The sequence below is a fragment of the Sorex araneus genome, chromosome 6, assembly GCF_027595985.1.
Source record: "Sorex araneus isolate mSorAra2 chromosome 6, mSorAra2.pri, whole genome shotgun sequence".
Lineage (NCBI taxonomy): Eukaryota > Metazoa > Chordata > Mammalia > Eulipotyphla > Soricidae > Sorex > Sorex araneus.
Genome location: NC_073307.1, coordinates 45,108,692 through 45,124,027, shown reverse-complemented (window position 1 = coordinate 45,124,027; position 15,336 = coordinate 45,108,692). Strand labels below are relative to the sequence as shown.

Below are 15,336 nucleotides of genomic sequence, written 5' to 3'. Positions count from 1 at the left end.
GATTTGAAAAGTCTTTCCTTTGTTTTCCAGGACCGAGAAAAGCTCATCCGTAGGAGAAAGCATAGAAGAAGTTCCAAACCAATTAAGGTAAAGACAAAACTAGGTTATCAGGTTTCTGACTCATACCCAGTCAGACAGGTGAGACTTGCCAAGGAATCTTCTGCAAAGATGTGATAAATCAGATGTCCCTGAACTAAAGCAAGCCATGAATCTAATTTGCTAGAAGAAAATCTCTTGACATTCCTCAAAAGTCCAAAAATTATTACATTTGTATATTTTTGCGTGAAAGTGTTTGTTTTAGTAAGACTTTCTGCGTAGAGATGGTTATGGGCTGTTTATTGTGAAAAGGGTTGTCTGAAAAATTGAGGAATTGAGGATGTGTTCAGGGTTGTCTGAAAAATTGAGCAATTTTCAAGCAAATGCCAAAGATTTTATCTCTCCCACTGCATATTAGCATCTCATATCCACCCGGTAATTGATAGTACACTTTTGTTTTTAATTCTTACCCACAAATATCCAATATAGTTTATTCCTTAGTTTATATACTTGTTTGATTTTTGGTTTTGGTTTTTTTAATCAAGGGTATAATTTGATTTTGATGTGGAAATAGAGTTTGACAATCTGAAAATTTCTTTCATTTGACTGCCATGGATTTTACCTGATACATTTTTAAAACTGAATAAAGTGAAAATGTCAAGAGGTTCCAGTGTTTCTAGAAAAAGGCAAAATTAACACCTCTTCCTTTAAATAATCAGAACGGGAAAATATAAAAGAGCAGAAGTGGAGCTGCTGTGTTCGTATCCCCAATTTTTATTTTGTCAGTGACGCATGAGTGATCCACTTCTGTTTGTTTGCACATTTTCCAGTTGACTATCTCTCACCAATATATCAACTTTCTCACTTTTGGTTGTGCCAGTAAATGTCTACTTTCACTCCATTAGAGGCCTGTTTTGGACCCCTTTATTGGCTATGATGAGGACTCGATGGATTCAGAGACATCCTCCATGGCCTCGTTTAGAACAGACCGGACACCAGCTACTCCTGATGATGACTTGGATGAAGTAAGTTCTTTTAATCTTCTTACTACATCTTGCTTTAAATGAGTGAATAAGCATTTTGCTCTTACCTCTTTTTTGAACAGCACAAAGTAATCTCTTAGTAGTGGCCAATTTTGAGAGCACACTTGACTTTGTAACCTCCTGGGAAATGCTCCACTTACTCATGTCACTCTTTTAGAAATATCTCTAGACTTCAGCTCTATCTTGAAGTCTTCTTTCAAAATAAAAGCTATTTGTCTTCCTAGTTATTCATCATACTTTTATAGGGAAGGCATGAACCAAAGTACAAGCTTTCAGATACAATATAAGATGGTGTTTAGCAAAGTGTGCTTTTGTACACCACCCTCATAGAATAATTTTGGAATTAAATTACCATAAAAATTCCTGGACTTTCTCCCCTAGATATCCTAACTTAGCACCTTGGGTAGATCTCTAAGCCTACCTTTTCCCCCAAATATCTTAGTTATTGTATTATGTCTGAAGTTTAAAAACCTTAAACTGCAAAATGTTTTGAAAATATCTCTGGGGAAGCAATTGGTCGATATGAATATTGAAACATGAGACTCAAATTTTGAAGGATATTTTCCTCAAATTTGAATCAAGAACCCGGGTTAAATTTTTCTCATCTAGATCAAAAATTGAGTGTAATTCAAGCTCAACTCAGAAATGCATGAATAACTAGCTGCTTCTTTTGTTAATAAATATTTCCACAATGTCCATCTTAAAAATGTTACAGTATTGTGTTCATGCACACCTTTTAAAATCAATCAGGGGCCAGAGAGTTAGTGCAGGGGTTAAGGCATTTGCCTTATGTGTGGCCAAACCTCATTCTATTTCCAGTACCCCGTCATCCCCTTAACTTTGATGGGTGCAGTCCTGGAGGTCTGAGAACATTGCTGCATGTGGCCTGGTAATCTCCAGCACCAGAGAACCCAAGCAACACTATGACCTAGGGTTCTTGCCTTAAACTTGCAAGCCCCGTGGACCAAGAATTGTGGGAGGAATCCCTGCTTATGGGGACCCCTAAATGATACAAAGAATACAAATAATTTTTTAAGTATTTTAAGTTCTCTTTAAAGTATTCACATTAATATTTCATAATGCATAAAACAACTGAACATAACACAATTATTTTCTTAACCTAAGAGTTTAGCTGCTGAAGAATCTGAGCTACGATTTCGACAGTTAACTAAAGAATACCAGGCCCTCCAAAGAGCATATGCCCTCCTGCAGGAGCAGACTGGAGGCATCATTGATGCAGAAAGGGAAGCCAAGGTCAGTATACATTGGCCTGCTAGTGGCCGTCATAGCCTAAAGTACTTTGGATGTAGAAATATCAATAGGATAGCCTTCCCCAGTGCTTCTCTTCATTGCAGCTTTTGAACCATTTTATCTTTTATGTCAACTAATCTAGAATCTAGAGACAGTAGAACCAGCTAGATCTATGTTTTGTTTCTTTAAAGATAGTTAAGTGCATAGTTCTTATGCTTTCTGTTTGAAAATGTGTATCTTCAAAGGCACACCATATTGAAATTTGACAATCCATTTCTTTAAATTTTTACTTGGAGAGAAAAAGAGTTTTTTATCTTTCAGTAGGCATTCAGTTAGGCATTTTCTTAATAAATTCACAGCATTACATTTTTCTGCTTATCAAGCTCTTTGACTGACAAAGTATCATTTAATGCATATAATAACTCCCTAAGGTAGACATTTTAGAAAAGAGGAATTTAAGAGCGAGAGAAATTCATAGAGTTGCCTGAGATTACATAGCTAATGGAAAACTGGAATTTCAATTCAGATATTACTAGGTCAGATGTTCTTTCCTGTACGTCACAGCTGCCTCTCATAAGCTTATTTCAAAAACCAAAATGAAATGCACGTAGTGCTATTGCTTAACTTTTAACGAGTACTTGCTGTGTTCTAGTTATAGCAATAAGGACTTTACATACAATATTTTTATAATCCTAAAAATCCTATGATTGTTATGTCAGTAGTGGGAAATGAAAGAGGAAATAGGATTCCAGTATGCCTTTGCTTAAAGCTAACCTTTGTTAGCTTTAAATGGGAATCCAGTACACCTTTGTTTAAAGCTAACATTGGTAGCCAAGTTACATTAAATCTAGAGTATGAACCTAGTCCCTCTAAATTCAGAATGGTATGCCTGACCCACAGATTCATGTACATTGACCAAGAAATGTGACCACTCAGTTTTTTTTTTCTTGCTTTGTATTTAAAGAGTCCACAATAATCTGAGGAGTGTCTTAGCAACTATTATCGGTCACTTTGTAGAAAAGAATAGATAGTAGATACTAGTAATATATCTTTTAAAGGCATAAAATGGGGCCAGGGAGAGAGTACAACAGTTAAGAGAGAGTACATGCACCTGGGTTTTCTATCTCTGGTACTACATGGCTTCAAATGCATCACCAGCTGTGACTTCGAGTGCTTCCCAGCCAGTGGGAGCTCAGAGCACTGCATCCTTCGCCTAGCGCTGAACCACCAGTTCATCTGACCAAGTCTTGCAAAGATTAGCATGCATGGGGGTCCCCATGTATTTCCCCTGACAGATAAGGCAGTCTACATGAATATGCATGTTCATATCAGTGAATAAACATATTTGCATGAATCAGTTGTGAGGAGCAGGGAGATCTTAAAGAGATCAGACGGACCTGAGTTGGATCTCCAGGACCACATAGCCTCCTAAACCTCACCAAATGTATCCCATAAAGGTCCCCAAGTACCACCAAGTTATAAGAAATCCTTTCTTGTTGTACTCACTTGTTGAGTTCTGGAATTTTGATTTTACCAGGCGCAAGAACAACTCCAAGCTGAGGTGCTAAGATATAAAGCCAAAATTGAAGATCTGGAAGCAACCCTGGCTCAAAAGGGGCAGGTAGGCATTTGACTGTTAGCCCTTCTCCACAAGCAGAGAATTGGATTTGACCTTCCTCTAGATGGCCCCGTGCATGGGCCTGCATCCAGGACATGGCTTGGCTCGCCATAGTGACCTTTCTCAAACTGTCAGAATGTTCAGCTCTATGTCTCTGTCCCTGGTGTTTTTCTGGCCAGAATGTGAACCCAGCTACAGTGCAACAAGTGAAGTCGGGCAAAAGGGAGTGCCCAAGGAAAAAAAAAAAAGGAACCCTATATTATAATCTAAAGTTGTCATAAAATATCAGGACAAGGACCCTACCTCCAGCTGCATTCTTTGCCTCTCTGCTACATTTATGGTTCTGCATTTTAATGTTTTCCATCCATATGTATCTGGCCTGTGTGCATTCTGACCCTTTTCACTTTTTGCCTGTGTGGTCACTTCTGAGTCCCCAGAAGGCTGGTCCTGGATTATTCATCCTGGAAAAAGGCAGAGATAGTGAGTGACAATGAGAAGGGGGTTCAATTTTCTTGGCAACTTTGAATAGGGAGCTGGCAAGAATGGGGGGCACCTACCACTCTTTGGCAGACAAGGCAAACTGGGTGAAAAGAAGACAGTTCTGGCAAAGTAGTGTGACAACACATGCTCTCTCGTGCCCCTCCAAAATGCTGACTGCGCCATATTCTTTGTCAAACAGGATTCACACTGGGTAGAAGATAAGCAACTTTTCATTAAGAGAAACCAGGAGCTTTTAGAAAAGGTATGTTGGTCGCAACACCCTAGTGGGGTAGAGGAGAAAACGATGAGAGATCCAGGAGCAGCAGGGGGTCCTCTCAGGAGTGGCACAGGGGCTCGGGGAAGGGTTGGCTTTGCCGGCACTGTGCTCTCCTCTGCTGCGTGTGCAACTGCATCCCTGTCATTGCCATTACCATCAGTTAAGTGGCACGTGTGCATGGCTCTGCGCTGGGCATTGTACCTGCTGGGAAGGATGTGATCCCTGAAACCTACTGAGATTTGTTAACTATATGTAGTTAACAAATATATATATATTGTATATATCCTATATATCCTATATATGCATATATATATATATAGACACCCACACGTGCACACATCCTGTGTGATTGTCCATCTTCAAAACACACTGAATAGTATCTGTTGTTTTGTGTAAGGAAGGGGCTCCAAACCTATGCCACAACATGGCATAGACTAAGTTCTTGTATGCTTTTTGCTAAGCTTAGCAGTGTGTGTGTGTGTATATATATATATATATATATTAATGGAAGAACTTCTTAAAAATGGTATCCAAAATGTTATGTACAGAGACTGTTCAACAAATCAAGATGCAAAAATTATACTTAAGGCTCAATAGATATTACTTATTTTGGTTATCTAGACAAAGATCTTTTGTTTAGGTACAATTAAATGTAAAAGAAATCATGTTAAAACTAACGCTGGCTTTTTCTTTGGTATTTAGCTTCCCCAAATCTGGTGAGGTGGTTCCAAAGCATCTTATGTAGCTCTGAACAAAAACTGAATTGGAAAGCATACAGTTATTTCATTTGTCCAAATGAGATAACCATATAAATTAATGTATTTTTATTTCCACCAAGATTGAATAGACTTGATATACCATAGAGTTGCCTTCAACATCCTGGCAACATAAGAAAGGCAAGAGGTATTTGTTTTTTCTCCCTGTTTTGGCAAGTTAGAACATCCTAATAATTTCTGCATAATAAGAGATGATGATGTAGACATGAAAAGATGTGGTTGGAATGAAAATGAGGACTCACAGAAAGGTCTAGGATCCCTAAAGAAACTTCACAAGACATTAGTCCTGACCTATAAATTGCAATCTATGAACCCCAAATCAAACTGTTGTCCATCAGAGGCATGGATCTCCAGAAACATCTTCTCCTGGTCCTCCAAATCCAAGATTCTAAGCAGTAGAATCTCTTTATTGATCCAAACCAACTTTGAAAATTATTGATTCACAAAACATTAAAAAAATCCTCAATTGGGCTGGAACAATAGCACAGCGGGGAGGGCGTTTGCCTTGCACGCGGCCAACCCAGGTTCGATTCCCAGCATCCCATATGATCCCTGAGCATTGCCAGGAGTATTTCCTGAGTGCAGAGCCAGGAGTATCCCCTGTGCATCAATGGGTGTGACCCAAAAAAAAGCAAAAAAAAAAAATCCTGAATCAAGGGACAGTGAAACAGTACCTGAGTTAAGGCACTTACCCTACATGAAACCAACCCCATTCATTTGTACACCATGTACGGTCCCTGAACACTGCCAGGAGTAATACTAGGACAAAGAGCCAAGAATAAGCCCTGAATACTGCTGAATGTACTCCCTCCAAAAAAAGTTGATGACATTAATTGATGTCACATAATATCTCACTATTTTCTCAAGATGTTTTCCTATGTTTTTTTTATCATAAAGCAATCAGTAAAATAGAATTTTAGTTGTCTCAAAGGAGCACAGAAATAAGTGTTACCACATTTTTTTTTACCAAATGTTTTTCATTATAATTTCCCTTGCCTTTGATTATTTGGGACTTACATAAGGTAAACATGCACAGTTAGTAGCAAAAGCAATCCATAATATATTGCAGGTCAGAAAGATTTTTTTCATCCCTGGTAGACATGGATGCTGTATATAATCAAGACATGTTTGTACTCGACTAGCGTGATTTCCTGCGTCATCAGGTTATGAGTCTCTATAAGAAAGGCTTTATAGGGCCTCTCGGAATGGGAGATGCGTACTGAAAGTAGACTATAGACTGAACATGAGGGCCACTTAATACTTCTATTGCAAACCACAACACCCAAAAGAAGAGAGAGAGCCAAAGGGAATGCCCTGTCACAGAGGCGGGGTGGGATGGGGGGGGCAGGGTGGGGGTGGGGGGAGGGATGCTAGGACCATTGGTGGTAGAGAATGGGCAATGGTGGAGGGATGGGTACTCAATCATTGTAACTGAAATGCAAGCATGAAAGTTTGTACATCTGTAACTGTACCTCACGATGATTCACTAATAAATTTTTTTTTTTTTTAAAAAAAGGCTCTGGGGAGATAGGACTGGGGAGATCATACAGTTGGTAAAGCACTTGCCTTGCATGCTACTGACCTCGATTCACTCCACAAGATCTCAGTGATCCCCTGGGTTCACCAGGAATGATTCCTGAGTGCAGAACCCAGAGTAACCCCTGAGTATCACCAGGTGTGGCAAAAGAAAAAAAAAAAACGGGGTTAAAAAAAAGGGTCTGTAAAACACTGTTAGAAAGCCTATATGAAAATAAAAGAAAAAGATGTTGCTTCTAAATGGGTAGGCCAGAGCAGACTTTTGGGGGAGACTTATGACTCTGGTATACAAGGACATGTAGGAGTTTCTTACATTGAAAAGAATTGAACAGAGCTATGAACACATAGAGAGTTTAGGGGATTGTCGGTCACAGATTGGAGTTTCTAGATTTGTGTGTGTGTTTGTTTATATGTGTTCACATGAGACTGAGTTTAGAGATGATATTGGCAATAAATGAAACTGAAAAGTTAGGTGGTAACGAGAATATTAGAGGGTTAAATTCTGTTAGAAGAGTTTGACTTTATTCTGTACTTAATTGGAATTCAGTAGTTTTGTTTATAATCAGAGCTGGTTTTTTTTTAATTTTTTATTAGTGAATCACCGTGAGATAAAGTTACAGACTTACAAACTTTCATGCTTGCATTTCAGTCATACAATGATCAAATACCCATCCCTCCACCAGTACCCATTTTCCAACACCAATGGTCCCAGCATCCCTCCCATCGCCCCTACCCAGTCCCCTCCACCCCACCCCTTCTCTGTGGCAGGGCAATCCCATTTGCTCACTCTCTCTTTTTGGGTGTTGTGGTTTGCTACAGAAGTATTAAGTAGGCATCATGTTCAGTCTATAGTCTATTTTCAGCCCATATTTCCCATCCCTAGTGGGCCCACCTACCACCCTTTTCTTGGTGGTCCCTTCTCTATCTGAGCTGTTTTTTCCCCCAGCATGTGAGGCCAGCTTCCAAGCTGTGCAGTAATCCTCTTGGTACTTATCTCTACTATTCTTGAGTGTTAGTCTCCCATTCTGTTACTTTATATTCCACAAATGAATGCAATCTTTCTATGTCTGTCCCTCTCTTTCTGACTCATTTCACTTAATATATTTTTCTTGTTGATTCACCTATATGCAAATTTCATGACTTCATCTTTTCTAACAGCTGCATAGTATTCCGTTGTGTATATGTACCAAAGTTTCATTAACCAATCATCTGTTTTCTGGCACTCGGGTTTTTTCCAGATTCTGGCTATTGTAAACAGTGCTGCAGTGAACATATATGTGCAGATGTCACTTTTACTATACTTTTTTGCATCTCAGGGGTATATTCCCAGAAGTGGTATTGCCGGGTCAAATGGGAGCACAATTTCTAAATTTTTGAGAAGCGTCCATACTGTTTTCCAAAAGGGCTGAACCAGTCGGCATTCCCACCAGCAGTGAAGGAGAGTCTCCCCACATCCTCGCCAACACCAGTCACTTTTATTCTTCTTGATGTGGGCCAGTCTAATCAGAGCTGTTTTTAAACGTTATTTCTCTTGGGGCTGGAGCAATAATACAGCGGGTAGGGCATTGGGCATTTGCCTTGCACGTGGCTGACCAGGGTTCGATTCCCAGCATCGCATATGGTCCCTCAACCACTGCCAGGAGTAATTCCTGAGTGCAGAGCCAGGAGTAACTTCTGAGCATTGCTGGGTGTGACCCAAAAAGCCAAAGAAAAGAAAGTTATTTCTTTGACATCTTGTAACACCAGAAATAATAGATTGAAAAATTCCCTTAATTTTTCTGTCAAATCACGTTCTAGGACATTGTTCATGAACAGGACATAATGCATGCTCTCGGATTCTCTTCAAAAGGCCTCTAGTCTGTGTGTCAATGAATGGAGTTGTTCTTTAGTACTGTTTTTTATTTTTATTCTTTAATTAAATGACTTTGATTTACAAAGTTATTGATAATTGAGTATTAGGCATATTCCACTCCTAAGCCCACCACTAACGTCAACTTCCCTCCACCAGTGTTCCCAAGGTCTGCCCCTACCCCCTCCTGTCACCTTGACAGACACATTTCAAAGTTCAATGCTTGTACTTCAGATCTCATGTTTGCAGTATTGTTGAGTCTGTGCTTTGGATATATAGCTATACCGCTCTCCCACCTCACCAGTATACCCAAGTCCCCTGACTCCTATTCCTCCATTATTTCCCTTTCTCTTCTTCCTTCCCACCTTGATTTATTTTCCTCTCTGTCATTCTCCTCCGTATACTCTGGGGCCAAAGGTGACCTAGCACTTTTTTTCTGACATAGCAAACTCAAGCAATGGATAACTAGAAGGAAAACCAGGTCTTATTCACATCTACTTAGGTCTTCCTCCATTTTTCTCCTTCCTTCCTTCCTTCCTTCCTTCCTTCCTTCCTTCCTTCCTTCCTTCCTTCCTTCCTTCCTTCCTTCCTTCTTTCCTTCCTTCCTTCCTCCCTTACGGTATAGAACTCTAAGTTAATTTATTCACTGAGTGAATGAATGCTATCCATGCTTGCTTTGCAAAATTATAAATGCCATTTGCACTGGTGACCTAATTTGGGATTTACTTTATTAGATAGAAAAACAGGAGGCAGAAAATCACCGATTACAACAGGAACTACAAGATGCCAGAGACCAAAATGAGCTGCTGGAATTTCGAAACCTAGAACTGGAAGTAAGGACATCATGATGATAATAATTAAAACAAGCATAATCAAAAAAATTTAAAAATAAAAAAGTAAAACAAGCATAATCATTTATATGCACTGAACATGCTCTTTGTGTGAGATGCTGGATTAAGGATGTCAGATCCATATTCTCCTTTGAAACTCATAACCAGAATTAAGATATTAGAAATCATCTCAGAGTAAATTACTTGCCCATATAACTAAATGGTATTAAAACACTGATGTAACTCGGAATTGGTTGTTCAGATTCTGTACTTTTCACTACTGTTGTATTCATTTAGAAAACTAATGAATACTATTTAAAATAATTTAACTATTATATATTAAACCTAATCAGTATTCCATCGCTTTTCATTGTTTCCATCCTTCACTGAATTCTGACTCATTAAATATTTAATTTAAAATGTGTTGCATACAAAAATATTTTACGATTAAATTGTATTTTTAAGCAAACTTTTCAGTTTCTAATGCATTTGTTCCAAGACTAAGCAGAGTTAGCATATTTTAGGAAATATTATGAAATCTGACCAAGATTTTAAAGTAGAATACATCAGTTAGATCAGATGTTGATTATATTATGCAGAATCTGGCTTAGAGCATTATTGTATGTGGGTATGAAAAGAATGAGAAAATACTTAAGTTGGTTTCTTAATTATTCAGCCAAAAATTTCTTTGGGGGGTTTGGGTGAGTTAGTGTTGCTGTGCTTCATTGAAATGTTGTCATTTTGGTAATCTCCACATCTTCCTCAGAAAGCTTGATTGGATTCAATATGCCAAAAATCACTAGTTGTAATAAAACTTCATGGCCAAAACTAGATGATTTACAAAACCTAAAAAATAAGTATTTATGCCTTAAATTGCAGCAGTATTTCTCATATTTTGATCGTGAAACATTTGCAAGTCTGGATGACACAATCCATCAATACCTCAGTTGAATGGTCAATTCTTTTCCATTAATTATAAGCACAAGGATCTGAGAGATAGTACAGGGATTGACACCTGTCTTGCATGCAACTTACCTTATTACCATCTATTACCATCACCACATGGTTCCCCAAGCATCTCTAGGTGTGTCCCTGGAAGTTTTCTGAGCACCACTAAGTGTGACCTGGATAATTTCTGGCACCACAGAACCTTAGCAGCTCTATAGAGAACTTAAACCACCTGCCTAGTTGGTCAAGAATTGCTGGTAGCATCCCTGAACCTCCTGAATAGCACTTGAAGAAAAAAAAAAAGAGAAAAAAGAAAAAAAAAAAGCATGAACACCTTAAGTTTAATTTCTTTCCTCAATGACATGATAAATAGATAATAGCACAATAAACACAAACAACTAGTGTGTTTTATCAGTTGCTGGCTTTTTTGAAACTTCCCATTGATTCTTTACTGTATTTTTAAGGAAAGAGAGAGACGATCTCCTCCATTTAATCTGCAAATCCACCCATTCTCAGACGGTGTGAGTGCTCTACAGATATACTGTATGAAAGAAGGTGTCAAGGTAGGTACATGTTAAACTTTTTTCCTTTGTAGAAGAATCTGCTCGTGATATTTGTTTTTGGTCACTTGATGTCACTTTGATACAATCTATGTAGAAATTATATTTAATTCACACCTGATTTATAGGAAAATCAGTAAAATCTGAAATAAAATGTGAGAAGTATGAATGATAATAGCAAAGAATACAGGAATCTGTGATTATTTAAAACAAAATAATATAAAAGAATGATACAGAACCCATACTGCTACAGATAATTACTTAGTGATAAGAAATATTAAACAAATTCAAGAAACCTATTTAAACTATACCAGATAGATATCTACACAATGGAATACTATGCATCTGTTAGAAAGGATGAAGTCATGAAATTTGCATATAACTGGATTAACATGAAGAGTATCATGTTAAGTGAAATGAGTCAGAAAGAGAGGGACAGACATAGAAAGATTGCACTCATTTGTGGAATAAAAAGTAACAGAATGCGAGACTTACACCCAAGAATTGTAGAGCTGTGTACCAGAAGGATTGCTCTATGGCTTGGAAGCCGGCCTCATATGCTGCGGGAAAAGGCAGCTCAGATAGAGAAGGAACCACCAAGTAAAGGGTGTCTGGAGGGCCCACTCGGGATGGGAGATGCGAGCTGAAAGTAGACTATAGACCGAACATGATGGCCACTCAATACCTATATTGCAAACCACAACATCCAAAAGGAGAGAGAGAGCAAAAGGGAATGCCCTGCCACAGAAGCAGGGTGGGGTGGGAGGGACACGGGGTGGGGGTGGTGGGAGGGATACTGGGATCATTGGTGATGGAGAATGGGCACTGGTGGAGGGATAGGTACTCGATCATTGTATGACTGAAACGCAAGCATGAAAGTTTGTAAATCTGTAACTGTACCTCACGGTGATTCATGTAAAATTTTTTTAATTTAAAAAATAAATAAAATATACCAGATAGAAATTATTTGTTAAGACCCCCCCTTTTTTATATTATTCTAGGGGATACAGAATTCATAATCTTGGAAGTTTAGTATTGAAAGAGATTGCAATCATCTAGCCCACTATCATCTCTTTTGACAATTTTGGGAGGTTGATTCTTTTGAAAGGACTTATAATATATTATATGTTGCTTACTTAAATAAAATACAATTCTAACTTTAGTGTTGTTAGAAAAAAATTTTAATATTAGCATTCAAGTTCTTTACCACCCAAAAGAGAGCGGTCTTTTTCATCCTGTTGTCATTTAATGTAATAATGTCACATCGTAAGTAAGTTTTACAGAGTATGGTTTTCCTGGTGTCTCCTATCATTTGCCCCCACTCTGAACTACCAAATATATTTGGCCTAGTTGCCTTCTCTCTACCTATGAGATTGAGTTAGATGTTCTTCTGCTGACAGGAATCTGCTACACTGCTATTTGAACTCTATTGATGAGTGGTGATGAGATTAAAAAGTATGCGTACATGGGGAAGGTTGTGGCTTTAAGGGTCAAATTCCATCTAAAGGGCTGGAGCAATAGCACAGCGGGTAGGGCGTTTGCCTTGCACGCGGCCGACCCGGGTTCGATTCCCAGCATCCCATATGGTCCCCTGAGCACGGCCAGGGGTAATTCCTGAGTGCAGAGCCAGGAGTAACCCCTGTGCATCGCCAGGTGTGACCCAAAAGGCAAAAAAAAAAAAAATTCCATCTAAAACCCCTTCCATGGTCTTTAAACTTCTGGCCTTCCTTGGGCTACGTGAGAATTTTCAAACCAAAGCAGCCCTTTGATTCAGCTCTAATTAAATGGAAAGCACTTTACTTTGTCTTTTCTTAGATTTTTTTTTCCTCAGAGGAGCCAGAAACAACCTATGCAAATGTATGTTATTTATATTTAAGAGTTTTTAATTAAAGTTCATTTTCTTTGAAGTGACTACAAATATAGTAAAAATAAGCTATTTATCATAAGATGAAGTGATGTGAAACACTCAAAAAATAAAAATGCTCTCTGATTTTGTCCTGGGCAGTCAAAATCACAACCTGGTTATTGAAAGTGATTGCTATTTTTAACATATTTTGTTTACCTATTACCTTTCTTTTAAGTTGAAATCTATCATAGTTGAAAAAAATTGATTACCAAAACAAGTGTATAAGCAAATCAAAGAGTCCTAGACTCATATATAATCACTTAATCCTGCAGATCAGTCTATGAAGGAGATATTAATGATTTGCATTTTGCAATTGTTGAAATGGAAGATGAACTATCTCATTTTCCTAGACACACAACTTAAAAGACATACTTAAAAGTTGAAACCAAGTGGGTCAGTATGAAAACAATTTAAGAAAGAACAAGCCTTAAGCTATCTTCTCTAACTTAAGGTTCAAATACAACTAGAGTAGTTTATCACATTGTGTCTTCAACTTTATTTTGCAGGATGTAAATATTCCGGATCTCATAAAACAGCTTGATATCTTGGGTGATAATGGGGTAAGTATGAATCGATTTGATGTAGTGATGATGCAAATTTTAATTTAAAAAAAATACTTGCCAATACATCATGTGCATAATAGCAAGTGAGAAACCATCTTCATATAAAGATGTAGCTCCCTGTTGAGAATTGACTGTTTTATCAGAATAACTTGGTTGGTAAAGGTTTATAAGGCTCTCTGGAAAAAGCTAGTGGCAGAAATGGGAACTTGTAAAGTGCTTTTTATGGGCAGGTTTGAGATGTAAATGTCGTCCAAGTCTGCAGTGATTAAAGCTAATTGCCTTTTGACTGTTGCTCGAGGCATCTGGCAGGAAATCAGTCATGCAGTCTCCAGTGCTATTAGGTAGTAGGGCTACTCCCGTAAAAATGGAAGCTGGAGAGATAATATGTCTAGTAAGGTGATTTCCCTGCAAGCAGTCAGCCTGGGTTTGATGCCCAGTAGGATACCTAATACCCCAGGTTCCTCTCTACAGTCCTTCAGTGCAGAGCCAGGAGTAGGCCCTGAGATTGCTGGGTGTGAACAAAAACGGACAAGGAGACTGTAATTTCTTTTATTCTCCAAGTAGGATCAAGGGATATAAATTCAGTGACAGGAACATTCATTGTGATACATGTAGTCTATAGGAGTCACACCTTTTTTTTTTTTCACTTAAGAGAAATTGAAAAAAGCAAATAATCAAATAAGTCACATGGGACTAGAGTGATAGCACAGTGGGTAGGGCGTTTGCCTTGCACGTGGCTGACCTGGGTTTGATTTCCAGCATTCCATATGGTCCCCTGAGCACCGCCAGGAGTGATTCCTGAGGGCGGAGCCAGGAGTAACCCCTGCGCATCGCTGGGTGTGACCCAAAAAGCAAAAAAATTTAAAAATTTAAAAAAATAAGTCACATAAAACGATGCTAATTGATTATTTTTTACTTTATTTTGGTTTCTGCTTTTCTAAATCTGTGACTTTTATTAATATATCCTTATACAAAAACTATATATTTATATATATAAATTCAGTAGTAACAATATAATTGATTAATAATTAATTTATATACATTAATTAATTAATATATAAATATGAAAACTATATATTTATCTATAAATTCAGTGGTAACACTATGATTAATTAATAATTAATTAATAAGTAATGATATTAGAAAATCATATTTCTATCACTGTCACTGTCATCCCATTGCTCATCAATTTGCTCAAGTGGGCACCAGTAACATCTCCATTGTGAGGATTGTTGTTACTGTTTTTGGCATATCGAATATGCCAGGCTCTGCCGTGCAGGCGGGATACTCAGCCTGCCGGGCTCTCTGAGAGGGGCGGAGGAATTGAACCCAGGTCTGCTGCGTACAAGGCAAATGTCCTACCCACAAATTTGGGGTGAATCCTTGAAAAATTATTTAGTCATCAGGCTGAGCACATGCCATGTGCAGGACACTGGGGTTCTTTACACAGCACTGTATTGTTCACCAGAGAGGAAAAACAGAATTACTACTCATAAGAACATTTTGTGAAGGTTTCCTGTGTGCACGGGCAGTAATCTGTGTCAGGCAGAAAATATTTTCTGGGGTTGAAGAGATAGATAGTACAGCAGATAAGACACTTGCCTTGCACACAGCTAACCTGGACTCAATCCTTGTCCCCCCATAAGGTCCCCCAAACACTGCC

General features: G+C 38.3%; 1 protein-coding gene across 2 annotated transcripts in view; it reads left to right on the top strand.

Annotated features, from left to right (window-relative positions):
• Nucleotides 1-15,336, top strand: part of JAKMIP2 (janus kinase and microtubule interacting protein 2) — a 176,626-nt gene that overhangs the window by 130,516 nt on the left and 30,774 nt on the right. Inside the window, exons 8-15 of one of the 2 annotated variants that reach the window (XM_055141451.1) lie at nucleotides 31-87; nucleotides 942-1,061; nucleotides 2,205-2,333; nucleotides 3,868-3,951; nucleotides 4,628-4,690; nucleotides 9,601-9,699; nucleotides 11,109-11,207; nucleotides 13,617-13,670. In XM_055141451.1, the coding sequence (XP_054997426.1) occupies nucleotides 31-87; nucleotides 942-1,061; nucleotides 2,205-2,333; nucleotides 3,868-3,951; nucleotides 4,628-4,690; nucleotides 9,601-9,699; nucleotides 11,109-11,207; nucleotides 13,617-13,670 (705 nt within the window). The remainder of the gene's footprint in view (nucleotides 1-30; nucleotides 88-941; nucleotides 1,062-2,204; nucleotides 2,334-3,867; nucleotides 3,952-4,627; nucleotides 4,691-9,600; nucleotides 9,700-11,108; nucleotides 11,208-13,616; nucleotides 13,671-15,336) is intronic. The other variant, XM_004618166.2, reaches the window with a different exon arrangement.